The sequence below is a fragment of the Eulemur rufifrons genome, chromosome 7, assembly GCF_041146395.1.
Source record: "Eulemur rufifrons isolate Redbay chromosome 7, OSU_ERuf_1, whole genome shotgun sequence".
NCBI lineage: Eukaryota > Metazoa > Chordata > Mammalia > Primates > Lemuridae > Eulemur > Eulemur rufifrons.
This window is the reverse complement of record NC_090989.1, coordinates 140,354,864-140,369,001: the sequence shown is the minus strand read 5'-3', so window position 1 is coordinate 140,369,001 and position 14,138 is coordinate 140,354,864. Positions and strand designations below refer to the sequence as shown.

The following is a 14,138-nucleotide window of genomic DNA, read 5'->3' as shown; positions in this document are numbered from 1 at the left end:
GGCTCACACCTGTAATCCTAGCACTCTGGGAGGCCAAGGCGGGTGGATCGCTCAAGGTCAGGAGTTCGAGACCAGCCTGAGCAAGAGTGAGACCCCGTCTCTACTAACAATAGAAAGAAATTATCTGGCCAACTAAAATATATATAGAAAAAATTAGCCGGGCATGGTGGTGCATGCCTGTAGTCCCAGCTACCTGGGAGGCTGAGGCAGGAGGATCGCTTAAGCCCAGGAGTTTGAGGTTGCTGTGAGCTAGGCTGATGCCACGGCACTCACTCTAGCCTGGGCAACAGAGTAAGACTCTGTCTCAAAAAAAAAAAAATACAAAAAAATACAAAAAACCTCTAGAATCTCATGAAATTAAAAACAAATGTACAATAAAATAAAGATAGTTCTAGCAAAAAATTAATAAACCCGGGCAAGACTGATTGAGGAGGGGAAAAGATGGCAAAGCTAATCAGTATAAAGGATGAAAAACAAGGAGACGTTACTAGAGACCTAAGAGGATATTGTGAATAATTTCATGCCAAAAATTCAAGTGAAATGGGAAAATTACCATAACTAACAAAACTGACACAAGAAGAAGATGGAAAAATTGAAACAGCCTTGTATCTATTAAAGGAATTGAATCTAAGAATCAAAAAACAAGACCAAAAAACCTTCCCATTCTCGTACAGGAAACTCGAGGCTCGGGTAGTTTCAAATTTTAATTCTACCATATGTGCAAGGAAAAAATAAAATCAAACCTCTTCATTTTTTATTTGAAATTTCTTGCCGCTTCTGGGTTAAGGTTCGATAGCTCCAGGAAGCCTAGCGTGATCTGCAAGTGTACTTGAAGGAGGCAGTAACTCCTTCGCCCGTCACCACCCCCTGAGCAGTCACGGGACCCGCTGTGCAGGCTGGTGCGAGACAGGAGACACACACCGTCCCTGCCTGTTGAGAGAGTGTAGTTCGTGGGGGAGATGGACACATCACTGTCCACTCAGCAGCTGGGGGACGGGGACGTAGGTAGAGTCTGGATAAGCAGGAAGCGTAGGTGACTAAGAAAGACCTGGGTAAGGTCTGTACTGTGGGGTTCTGTCAGTCACGGTTAAGTCTGGGAAGTGGAGCCACTCTGCGTATTCGCCACCAGGAACTGGACCTCACACATGTGCGGGAGGAGCTGGGAAAGCCAAGGCCAAAAGCAGGGAGCAGAGAATCAGAGGCGGAAACACTACACAGCCCTCCTGAAGCACCGGCACGGGTAGTCCCGGGAATCTGAGAAGCAGGTCCAGGTCCCCAGGTAGCGCCCTGGGGACCCCGCAGCGGTCTTTGGGAGCGGCTGCCTCTGCGCGGCTGCTGCGCCGTTGGCCAGCGCGGCCAGCATTTGGGAGGATGAGCCGGGCTGGAACTTGCCAGGACCCTCGGCTCTGTCCGTCCCCGTGTCTAACCAGCAGTGGACCCTCCCAGAGCAATGGCTGCTGCTTCCCGTTCACCTTCCCAGTCTCAAGCCAGATCCTCTTTTGACAGCCCTGACCCAGAGCCACGCTGCGCAGGGGATGCAGGGAGTCAGTTCCCAGCTGACTCACCAGGTTGACATGCACAGGGTAGCACAAGGGATGTAAGGGACAGTCTCTTGGAACTCTAGGTGTGAGAAGGGACAAAACCTCAACTTTGTTCACCTGCTGTTTGGTCAGGGGTCGGCTTGGCCTCTGTCAGGAACGCGACACGAAGCCTGTGTAGCATGTGCCATCCCTCGGGTGCTGCTCACAGAGCCCTGTCACTAACCTACCTTTGAAGCCATCTTCTCCCTTGACCACAAAAGTAAAGTGCTACTGTTCTCTAATACTGCAAAAACAAGACACCCGCAGATGTTAAACTGATAAAAACCTGGTAAAGCTGTCATTGTATATACCTTTTAGGATAGATCGAGATAACGTATCCCAGGGTAAAAACAAGAGTAAAACAGTTCTGAGAACTGTGACACTGTCTTCCTTTTTCTAAATGACTTCATCCAACAGACAGGTGGTTTTTAATCACAGACCCCCTTCTTTTGTGGTCATCTGAACACCAAGCTCTTTTCATTGCAGTAGTGTAGGGAGTGCGGCCACTTATGGAACCCTTCCTGGGTGCCAGCCACTTGACATGCACTGCCTCCTTCTGTTGTCATTGTCCCCAATTGCTGGTATGAAAAATTGAGTTGAGACCTGCCCAAGGTCAGACAGCTGGTAAGTGGCAGGACTAAGACATTTACGTAGGTAGGAAATGCAGAAGGAGCTAGAAAAAGGGGGCACTTGAAAGCTGAAAAATGCCCAAAGGTAAGCGACTGAGTAGCTCTGGGGTGAGCACCTGCAGCCGTGTCGCGGAGCATGGTGGGGTCAGGGCTCGACAGGTAACAGCCGTGGCTGGGCCTCCTCCAGGCTGGCTCCCGGTAGATTTGGGCCATTCGCTTCCCCCATTCTTTCCCCAGTTCCTTCTCCCTTCGTCCTTCCTTCATCTCTCAGATTTCTTCTATCCTGTATGTGTGTGTGATCTCCCCTCCTTCATTTTTTCTTTGTAACAGAATGTTCCATCTATTCAGCCAACTGCTGATCCTATCCTTTGAGCAAATCCTAGCACGTGCAAGGAGGCTGTGCACACACACCTGAGTATGGTCTCTATTTTTCAGGAGTTTCTCCTCCACTTGTGTCACAGGAAGCCACTTCCCCTACTCACAGAACGTGTTTTTTGCAGCATGTGGGGTCACCTCTGTTCCTTAATCAAGCGTGCAGTCCACACCCTCCCTCCAAGGGTGGCTGAGAGAATCCTTGAAGCACAGTGGTAATACAGACGCCGACTGGCTGGGCCCCTTCCCCTCCCTCAGCCCCCATACCCAGCTCGAGGGGTTGTTTTGGGGTCTGCTCCTGTCTGCTCTCAGGCCACAGGCCCTGGTGTGCTCAGTGCCCTGTGTTCACTGGGCATACGGCGTGGTCAAGACCTGCTTCTAGGCTGGGCACGGTGGCTCACGCCTGTAATCCTATCACTCTGGGAGGCTGAGGCGGGTGGATCGCTCGAGGTTAGGAGTTCGAGACCAGCCTGAGCAAGAGGGAGACCCCCGTCTCTACTAAAAATAGAAAAAATTAGCTGGGTTTGGTGGCACCTGCCTGTAGGCCCAGCTACTTGGGAGGCAGAGGCAGGACAATCTCTGGAGCCCAGGAGTTTGAGGTTGCTGTGAGCTAGGCTGATGTCATGGCTTTCTCCCAGGGCAATAGAGTGAGACTGTCTCAAAAAAGACCTGCCTCTAGGAGGGGAGAACAAAGAAGGAAAACTCCTCTACTGAAGGCAGCACTTCAGCAATTCTGTGTACAGAGAAGGCAGGGAGAGGCTCCCGTATGGAGACAGGCAGCACCTGGAACCAGGACGCGGTTCAGAAACTTGGCAAAACAGCCACATTGTTCTCCAGTTCTGACATCTGTGGCCACTGAAGCCAGTATTTTCCTGATGCAGGAGTGGGCGTTTGGGGCAACTTTTTGTTATTCCTCTACCCTCCCTCTGCTTGACTTGGCCGGTTATCTCAGCAGGGTGCTGGAGCCAAGACTGGCGTGGCCTCCTTCCCAGCCACACCTGCACGGAGGCATTTCCTGCCTGCGCCACTGCTGGCCTCTGCGCCAGGGCTGCCATGTCCTCAGAGCTGTGGGTGCATCTGGGATTGATGGTTTTCTCTCTCTCTCTCTCTCTCTCTCTCCCCAGGGTCAGGTATGGATTAATGGCTTTAACCTTGGCCGCTATTGGCCAGCACGGGGCCCCCAGATGACCTTGTTTGTGCCACGACACATCCTGACAACCTCAGCCCCAAATACCGTCATAGTGTTGGAACTGGAGCATGCGCCCTGCAGCGACAATGACCCAAAAGCGTGTGCTGTGGAGTTTGTGGACAGGCCAGTTATCAGTGCAGCTGTGACCTACAATCGTCCTTCCAAGCCTGGTTAGTCAAGACTCATGGCTGGGCCATGTGTGGTGACTGTAGCCAGTGATTTGGGGGGTTCTAGCCCTGCACATACCTCACAGACCCTCCCTGTCATGCCAACATTCACTAGAGAGTTAGATTGGAAAATGAATGTGTTGCGTGTGTTTCCGCCTGAGGTTTCCCTGCAGCCCTGCAATGCCTAATCCCTGTCCTCGGGGGCCACCTTGGATGTGTCAGGGAGCTGACAGCACAGTAATGCCCAGACATATCTGCAGAGTTGGAAGCTTTACAGGCGTTCTTGATTTTTTTGTTTGGAAGAATCATGTTGTCTTTTTGTTAAATAAAATTTGTACTGAAATGATGATGTCACTGTTTTTAATGTTGAGCAAGTATTAAATTATATGATCTGACTTAAATCATAACTAGACTTGAGTGGGCTGAATAAGCCACTTCACTAGCTTGAAATTCAAAGGGGTGGAAAATAGTCTTGGTTTGATCTAGTGGACTGCTATTTTTCTGATCCTTATTTGACTTGCTTTTGAATTTCTGTGATATCTACTAGGTAGCTCATAAATACAGCTAAAAATAATTATGAAAACAACCTAAATGATCCACATTTGCACAGTGTACCTAGTATGGTACATCTGTACAGAATAGCATTTTAGCCATTAAAATGGTGATACAGATGTATATTTATTTATATAAAGATACTTTCATATGTTGTATAGAAAAAAGATTACCTTAAATTTAATCCCATTTTGTGTGTTTAGACGTAAGAGCTGCACATATTCACACACTCAGTACAGACCTGTACACATGTCAGTAGACAGGCGTACACATATACATGTGCTATGTACATGCGCAGATATGCAGGGACCTGGTGTTTTATGACACACGTGTCCTGACATGGAGCAGTGGCTCTCATTTGTTGAGTGCTTGTTCTATACCATGCACAGTTTTGAGCATATCGTATGTTTAATTCACTTGCCCTTGACAAGAACTCTGAGAAATGTGCTGCCGTCTCCCGGTTTATGGGATCACACAGCCCTAAGTGGCAGAGACGAGGTGAACCCAGGTAGTCTGGCTCCAGTGTCCAGCCACACATTGCATTCACAGACTCCATGCATGCTAGTGTTCCACAGGAAAGGTTTGGAATAACAAAAATGTTAATATGATTATCTCTGGGTGGTATTTGAGAGATTGTTTACTTTTTCTTATCTGTATTTTAAATTCTTAACAGAGAATGTGAAATTTTTTTAAAGGAAGAAGAAAGGAAAGATTAATCAATCTACCACATTTTCTTGGCAGTGTATTTGTCCTCTCATAGGCACAGATAATAAACATCTGGGATGCAACAGGTTGTTTTTAAACTCTGCTTGAGCCAGCTGCAGGAGGCGCAGGTAGGTTGAGACAATCTGAGACTGGAACTTAACTGATGACTGTTCCATAGTGTCTTTTCTAGATGTTCTGCAGCTTTGATGTTTGGTCAGACCACAGGGTGAAGGAGGTGCTACAAGGACTCACAGCCTTATTTTATGACTCTTCTTCCACTGCAAAGTTACCAAAAGTTATTATAAAATGGGACTTAAGAACTGTGGCCAGTGATAAGCTGTGGAAAGAAACATGAGATGGTTCCCTTTAGGGCACAAGGTACATGGTAAATTGTAGTCCCCCAGCCTCAGGGATAAGCAGAGAATGTCCAGAAGGCACAGTCAGTGGGGTACGGGCACCTCGTCGGAGTGTGCACTTCTCTTACACGCACTCGTCCGATCTGCAGAGCCACACTCTTGGGTAGACAACAGTAAGCCCATTTAACAGTTGAAAATATTTAAAACTTTAACAAGAGGCAGAGTTGGTTTAAAATCTGGTCTCTCTCCAAAGCCAGAGCATTTTGTCTTGTCAGTAAGAGGGAATTTTGGGGATATGTCCCCCCTTCTACAGTACCGTGCCATCCCTTGCCCAGGAAGTTTCTGGAAAATGGAATCTCAATACATAAGTAGTACCACCCAGACTCCAACCCATCCAGGTCTCTATGCTGACTCTCATGGAGGCATGTGTTTTGCCCACTACAGGGTCATTTTTTTTTTTTTTTTTTTTGGTTTGTTGGCATCTTCTAATACAATGTCATTCTTAGATCTGCCTTCAGTCATTCCTGATTTCTCTGAATAGCTTTGAGATCTGTCTATCCATGAATTGATTTAAAATTTAACTCTGTCTATGGATTCTACCCCTGAAAATAATGAGGGGAGTACCATTATTACGTGCTATGTAAACCTTTTATATGAAATTATCTTTAAGCTGATTTTAATATTCCAGGATTTGCTGAGCAGGCTTGTGCTGACAGACAACACTGACGGACTTAGAATGTTACCACGTTCTCTGTCATCCTGGTGACCGTTGTGGCCTTTTCCTTTGTATCCTTTGTTTCTGTGTACCCCGGGTTTACATGACCTGCAGAACATCTTGTTTTAAACAGCTTTTTGGAGGTGTTGTTTACACATACCATAAAACTGACCTGTATTGAGCTACAGTTCCGTGAGTTTTACAAAGTATATACAGTTGTGTGGCTGTCACCATGGTCCAGTTGTAGAGCACGTCCTTTGCTCCAGAAAGTTCCATCGTGCCTGTTTGCAGTTGATCTTCACTCCCATCCCCATGCCGGGCAATGACTAATCTTTCCATAGTTCTGCCTTTTTTAGAAATTTCCTAGAACTGGGATCAGTTCTATGAAATAGTCTGACTTCTTTAATTTAGTATCATGTGTTTGAGGTTCATTCATGTTGTAGCATGTTCAGGAATTTGTTCCTTCTTATTGCTGAGCGTGCCACATTGTGCTTGTCCACTTGCCAGTTGATGGGCATTTGAATTGTTTCCAGCTTTTGACTATTATGAATAATGCTGATATGAACAGTCATGTACAATTCTTTGTGTGGTCATGTGTTTTCATTTCCTGTGGGTAAACACTAGACATGGAATTGTTTAGTCATATGTAATATATATTTAACTTTTTAAGAAATTGTCAAACAATTTCATAATATCTTTTTCGAGGCTAGTAAGTAATGAAGAAGAGACAGAATTTTACTTAGAATGACCCGAGTTTTCCTCTCTCTCTCTCTCTCGTCCCCTCTCTCCGTCAGGCTGTTGACTGCCTTTCTTTCTTTGTCATTGTCAGTCTGTCCCTCTTTGTTTCTTAGCAAATCCAGTTTATTCAGCATGAAATTGTTTAGCACTAATCTAAAGTTGGGTTTTTTTCATTGTTTCCCCAACAAGCAATGTGTCTTCTGTCAAATGACACAAATAGGAAATGATCTTGTGTGGTCTTTGTTTCTCCCGCTCATGAAGAAAAAAGTCATTTTCTGAAATCATTTTATTAGTCAGTGTGAGGGATTCTGTCTGGTGTGTGACAAAATGCACAGCTAGCGTGGACCGACAGTGCAGGGGCTGCAGGAAAGTCGGGCTGATGTCCAGATAATGGGGACAGGGTGGCTCTGGGTCCCAGCCCAGCCCCTGCTCTGGGTCTGACTGAGCGATACTTCCCCAGTTGTCCCTTGCCCTCTGACTCTGAGCTTTGTTAGAACTGGACGCCCGGCAGGTTTCTGGTTGTCTGTAAGTGCCTGGTGAACATTCTGAACTGATTCCCCACCAGACAGTTGCTCTACTTGCGCCCCCAGGGGGCTTTCCCCTGTGTGAGGAAGCCGCCCACGAGCTTAAGTCCTCCAGACTCCCAAACCAACAGCATTGTCTCATAAGGTCAAACAGGACAGGCTGTGGGGACAGAAACCCAGGTTCATGTTCCCACTCCATCACGAATTCTTCTTCTCCTAAGCATGGGTCCCACCTTCTGGAGTTTTAAAATTAAATGGGGTAATCATAAACGTACCTTGCACAGTGCTTGCCGTATAGTACGTGCTTACTAAATGCTAGAGTCTTTCTTATCACATTCCTCCACAGAAGCAGGTAAGAGATCTCAGGAAACCTGGGACCAAGGAGAAAGAAATGACACGTAGGACATACCATCCTTTCCCCATCACCCTTTGTGTTCAGTTCAACAACTTGGTTCTTCTCCTGACCAACCCTTGTGCTTGGCTGAGGGTCCAAAGGCAGAGGAGACGGTCCAGTATAAAGCACGACACGGACCAGAGGGGAGGGATGCCCTGGAAAGGGTGGAGGTGCATCAACCATTGAGACCCTCCAGCATTAAGCCAAGATTGCTGTGGACAGCATGAGCCTACAGAAAAGATGAGATCCAGGATTTGGACTTCAGAGATCCCCATGTGAACTTGTTCAGTGCTCCACTTCCTTAAAGCCTCTGTTTGCTTGTTCTCAAAACATAAACAACTTTCCATTGCCAACATATTGAGTTCCTTGCCCAAAGAGCAATTCTCATCATTGTGTGCTGTTTTGGTTATTGTCTATTGCTGCATGACAACCACCTCAGTAAGTCTGCATTAGTTACATAAAACAGCTAATCTGTTATGCACATGATTCCATGGCTGAGGAACTTGGACAGCCCTGCAAGGATGGCTTGTCTTCATTCTGTGATGTCTGGGTACTGCTGGGTACTGGAATCATTGGAGATTCCTTCACTCATCTGGCGTTTGGTCTGGGAGGACTTACTTGAAGTTTAAGCTCAACTGGGACTGTCAACAGCATCTACGAGTGGTCTGTCCATGCGACTCAGGCTTCTTATAACACAGGAGCTGGGTTCTGAGAGGGCGTGTTTCAGGAGGGAACTTCCAGAAAGTAAACAATTCAACAGAAGCAGGCAGAAGCAGCATAGCCTTTAAGACCTAGAATCGGAAGTCACATAGCGTCACTTCCACTGTACCCTACTGGTCAAAGCAGTCACAGTTCACTCGTATTCAAGGGGAGGGTACAGAGACCCATCCCTTAATGGGATCAGTGACAATTTGCAGTCATTTTAAAAAACCATCACATGTGTGCACAGTGTTGCATTACAGCACAGTCAATTTTGTGTATTTCTGTCCATCCCACTAGAGGTCTGAAAACCTGGTGAGCATGAATTGAGTCCTATTCATCTTGTGTCCAAAGCCCCGCTGGCAAAGCACAGGGAGCCATTGGCTAAGTGGTTCATTTAGCCTGTTGTTTAGCAAATTGGATCCTTCATCTCTTGTGCAGGTCCCTGGCCCCTGGTGGTCTCACCAGATAGCAGCGGAAGGGGACTTGGAACTCTGAACACAGGCTGGAAATCCACTGTGTGAACCACCCACCAGCCAGAGTTTATGGAGGTGTGAGATGATGGGCACTGCACCCAAAGCTCAGTCTAGTTTCTTTGTTATCTTTTGGTGAAATCTTTTGATTTTAGTTTCCAAGCAAGAGGTGCAGTCTGTCCAATTTACTTCAACTTTGTTTTAATTTTTCCTGAGCATTGGGATCTTTTTCCCAGGTGCTTTGGCGGTTGTGGATTCCCCTGTCCTTTTTTTCTGTGGCCTTTGAACTCAGGAAGTATCCCAAGAAATTCCAGTGAGGAGTCCCTAGGGTTTCTGGTTTCATCACTTCTAGGGTGATGAGTGCGCTCCTCAGCATTTGACTATTATAGTAGGTGGTTTTTTCTGTTTTTGTTTTTGTTTTTCATTTACCCAACAGATGTTCATTCAGTACATACTCTGACCCCCATGCTACTGAGTAGGACACATTTCTTGTCCCTCAGGGAGCACAGAAATCTGTAAACAGACAACAGTAGTGTTGTGGGGACAGATGATGACAGGGACGAGACCAGGGTGCTATGAGCATGCTGGATCCAGTCTTAGACTTCATGTGAGCGGGGACTCATCGGGGTAGGCTCCTGGAGTTGAGCCAAATGGAGAATAAGAGAAGAAGGAGAAAAGGTGGGAGCGGGGAGACAAAAGTCACTTCACGAAGGAAAGCAGCATCTGCAAAGACACAGGGTCTACAGAGACGATGGAGAATTCCAGAAATTGATGACATGTAGCTCAATCTGCCTGGAGTTTGGAATGAACAAAGATGAGGCAAGAGAGATGCAGGGACCAGAGCTCTCTCCAACCAGCTTATAGTATCCTGAAAAATTATTTTCACACATCCTTTGTCCTCTGAAGTTTCTAGGTTCATGTCTTACACTTTGATGGTGCTTAATAAGAATGACATTTGTAAAGTGATTTGAATGTTATTTTGCGTACACTTTCTCATTCAGTCTTATAAGAACTTTTGAATAAATGAGGCAGGTGGTATGCAACCCAATGTGCAGTTTAGGAAAATTGAGAGGTGGGAAAGATTGTGATTCACACAAAATTGGGAGCCTGAAACTCAGACACAAGTCTCTTGCTTCCAGATCCCACCCTCCTTTCCCATCTGCAGGTTGCTTTGATTGATCAAGCTGCAAGGAGGAAGCTTTATATTCTGTTTAAGAAAATTCAAAAGCCAGAAGAACGATACTTCAGTCAAGTCTTGTCTGGTGTGCCAGTTAGGTCAGGTCTGAGCTGTGTGGCCCCAGGTTTTGGAAAATGACCCATGAGTCTTGTGTGTGTCTCTGGTGAGCAGAATGGCCTGTATACGTGGGACCCCAATGGACCCAGCTCAGGAAGTGAGGAATCTTCCACATGGCAGGTAGCTTCTTCACAAGGCTGGGCATCCCTCTCAGACAAACCTACTGTCGGAGACCAGCCTCTCTTCTGCTTTAGTTTGCTCTATAACAATCAGCAAATTCCCCAGAAACTTAGCTGAAAAATTCCCTGAGCAGCAAGTTTCTCTGAAAGCAGTGGGTAGAGAGAAGGTAGATGGAATTGTAGTTGAGCAGTCAAATGGTGACTCTCGGTTTTTCTCTGGAGGGAGCTCTTCCTCGAGGTGAGACAGGGCCAAGCAGACATGAGAGTGGGCAGAGAAGTGCTGTAGACTGACATCGACTTGAGGCCCTCGCATGCTAAGAACGTCGCGGCTTCCCTAGTGGGTGACTGGGTTCGTCTGTCCACTGTCTGCCGTGATCAGTAGACGCCAACACAACATTTGCAAAGTCCAAAGAACAAATGTGGTAAAGTCCTCAAGAAACTGCACCAGAGAGTTCATTTGTTGTGGATCAGAGGTTGTTGGGCCCCCCAGTGATCTGAATGAGTTTTTCATGGTTTTGTACCTAAAATTGTGATTATTTGAAACCTAAATGCCAAATCCTTCCACTAGACAGGATTTTTGCTGTACTAAATATCTGCGAGGAAGATAGAGCTAGAGGGAAGACAGTTGTTAAAATACAGGGCTAGTTTTCTTTCCTTCCTTCCTTCCTTCCTTCTTTCTTTCTGTCTTCTTTCTTCATCTTTCTTTCTTTTTCTTTATACACAATGAAGACATGAGAGTTTTGTCTAGTTTTCTATTAAAAGCTTCTGTGAGCACCTGACAAGCTGATAACAGGAAGGTTTTGTTGGAATACAACTTCCAGATCCTGTCCTGAAGTCATTGCAGATTCATCTCAGTCTCATTGCAAGCTCTACAGAAGCCATCCCCGCTAAAGATGGAATTCTGATTGTTCAGGAGACAGGTGGAGAATGGAGAAAAAATATTGACATAACGTTCTGAATTTTTTTCTACGCTGAGGACCAGAATTTTGTCTCTTGACAGCAAGGGAGAAGCCACCCGTCTCAGGTGTTCAAATAGAGCAATGCTTTTGAGAGCAGCCAACTCTTTACTCTGATATAAAACCTCAGTGCCCATGCCACCTGTGTAATACCGTATGTAGAATGTGAATACCGTACAGCTGGTGTGAACCGAACTTTCGGCCCTCCTCACTGGGCAGGACCCTTCAACATCTTGGCCCCAACTGCTCTTAGTGACAAAATTTTGCCATTTTCCGCTCCCATGTTTTTATACACTGAAATTGCCCCTTCTCCATTTCAGCAATCTTATCACTTAAGTCCTTGGACTTTGCACCTAAAAAGTCTCCAAAATTCATTCTTTATGGAAATGTTTTTAATTTCCAATATACTCTCCAAAAAAGCTTGTAGCCTGCATCTCTTTTTTAAATCCAGGACAGCTTTCATTCACTCATTCATTCAACTATTAGTGACTCCCTAATACATGCCAGGCATTGAGGATAAAATGGTAACCACTTTATCACCCCATATTTCAGTCTCTTTTGTTTTTTTTTTTTTTTTTTTTTTTTTTTTTTTGAGACAGAGTCTCACTCTGTTGCCCAGGCTAGAGTGAGTGCCGTGGCGTCAGCCTAGCTCACAGCAACCTCAAACTCCTGAGCTCAAGCGATCCTCCTGTCTCAGCCTCCCGAGTAGCTGGGACTACAGGCATGCACCACCATGCCCGGCTAATTTTTTCTATATATATTTTTAGCTGTCCATATAATTTCTTTCTATTTTTAGTAGAGATGGGGTCTCGCTCTTGCTCAGGCTGGTCTCGAACTCCTGAGCTCAAACGATCCGCCCACCTCGGCCTCCCAGAGTGCTAGGATTACAGGCGTGAGCCACCGCGCCCGGCCTCTTTTGTAAGGCTATTATTGCTATCAATAGTAATAATAAGGAAAAATGACCCATGTCTTCAAAAGGTTTAGAGTTAGTAGGAGAAATAAGTAAACAGACAGTTTCAAAGCAGTCTCATGGACACCACAGTAAGGGATAGTACAGGATGGTGGAGCAGCACCTTGTGGGGGTCACAGCCCAGGCCCAGGCAGTCAGGGACTCTGTCTCACAGCAGAGCCGAAGAGATTTGGGTGTGTGTGGTTTATGGAGGGGATCCTCTAAGGAGGAAGGGAGTGAGGAAAGAGTACAGAGCAGGAGAATTAAGGTAAGTAAGGAGGCCGGATGTGATGGCTCACGCCTGTAATCCTAGCACTCTGGGAGGCCGAGGCAGGAGGATCGCTTGAGCTCAGGAGTTCAAGACCAGCCTGAGCAAGAGCAAGACCCTGTCTCTACAAAAAATAGAAAACTTAGCTGGGCATGGTGGTGTACATCTATAGTCCCTGCTACCTGGGAGGCTGAGGATCGTTTGAGCCCAGGAGTTTGATGTTGCAGTGAGCTCTGATGATGTCTCTGTACTCTAGCCTGGGGCGACAGAGTGAGACTCTTGTCTCAAAAAAAAAAAAAAAAAAAAGTAAGCAAGGATACTAGCTTCAGCTTAAAACAACTATTTATTAATTCATGATTCAGTTGAGTAGTTCTTCTGGCCTGGAACAGACTACACTGATCTTGGCTTGGCTCACTTATGTATCTGAGGTCAGATGATAAGTCAGCTCAGTTTGCTAGTTCCAGAAAATCTCACACACATTAATTATACCACAAAGTTGTACTCACCTTGAGTCAAGGGGGCCAGCCATTGGCTGTAGCATACTGCTGAAGGGGAAGGGGAACTAGTGGTGTTGTGGAGAGGTGGTCAGAAGATGGCCAAAAACAAGAGAAGAGGGCATCTGTGAGCTGTTAGCTGCCAACACTCATAGCTGGGGACTGTGTGCACCAGTCTATAAAGTAAATTTGTGCAGCATCATCAGTGTATGCTACAGGTCTCAAACGAAGACCTGAACTGAAGAGTTAGGTGAAGAGTGGAAGAAGAGCATTCCAGGTAAAGGAAACAATATATGCAGATGGCTGGACCAAAGCGAGAGGAAGACCATTCACAGAAACATAGGTGATAGTGATGGGCAATGTTGAGAACACATGGCTGCAATGATATCAAGGAGCTAGATTTGAAGAGTCTTGTCTGATTGTGTAAGGAGGATAATATATTTGAGGTATTAGCCTATATTTCTGTGTTAGTCAGTATAGGCTAAGTTATGTTACATAACAAACAACACCCAAAACTTAGTAGCTTAAAACAAAAATATTTATTTCCCATTCTTTTTTTTTTTTTTTTTTTGAGACAGAGTCTCACTCTGTTGCCCAGGCTAGAGTGAGTGCCGTGGCGTCAGCCTAGCTCACAGCAACCTCAAACTCCTAGGCTCAAGCGATCCTCCTGTCTCAGCCTCCCGAGTAGCTGGGACTACAGGCATGCACCACCATGCCCGGCTAATTTTTTCTATATATATATATTTTTTAGCTGTCCATATAATTTCTTTCTATTTTTTAGTAGAGATGGGGTCTCGCTCTTGCTCAGGCTGGTCTCGAACTCCTGAGCTCAAACGATCCGCCCACCTCGGCCTCCCAGAGTGCTAGGATTACAGGCGTGAGCCACCGCGCCCGGCCTTATTTCCCATTCTTGCTACATGTCCTTTGCTAATCAGTTGGGTCTCCATTGTCCATTGTTTCCAATG

General features: G+C 46.0%; 1 protein-coding gene across 1 annotated transcript in view; it reads left to right on the top strand.

Moving 5' to 3' along the window:
* The window catches only part of GLB1 (galactosidase beta 1), an 85,553-nt gene extending 81,280 nt beyond the window's left edge, over positions 1 to 4,273 (top strand). Inside the window, exon 16 of the mRNA XM_069473373.1 lies at positions 3,706 to 4,273. Within this exon, the coding sequence (XP_069329474.1) occupies positions 3,706 to 3,945 (240 nt within the window). The 3' untranslated portion in view covers positions 3,946 to 4,273. The remainder of the gene's footprint in view (positions 1 to 3,705) is intronic.
* Positions 4,274 to 14,138: the final 9,865 nt, after the last annotated feature.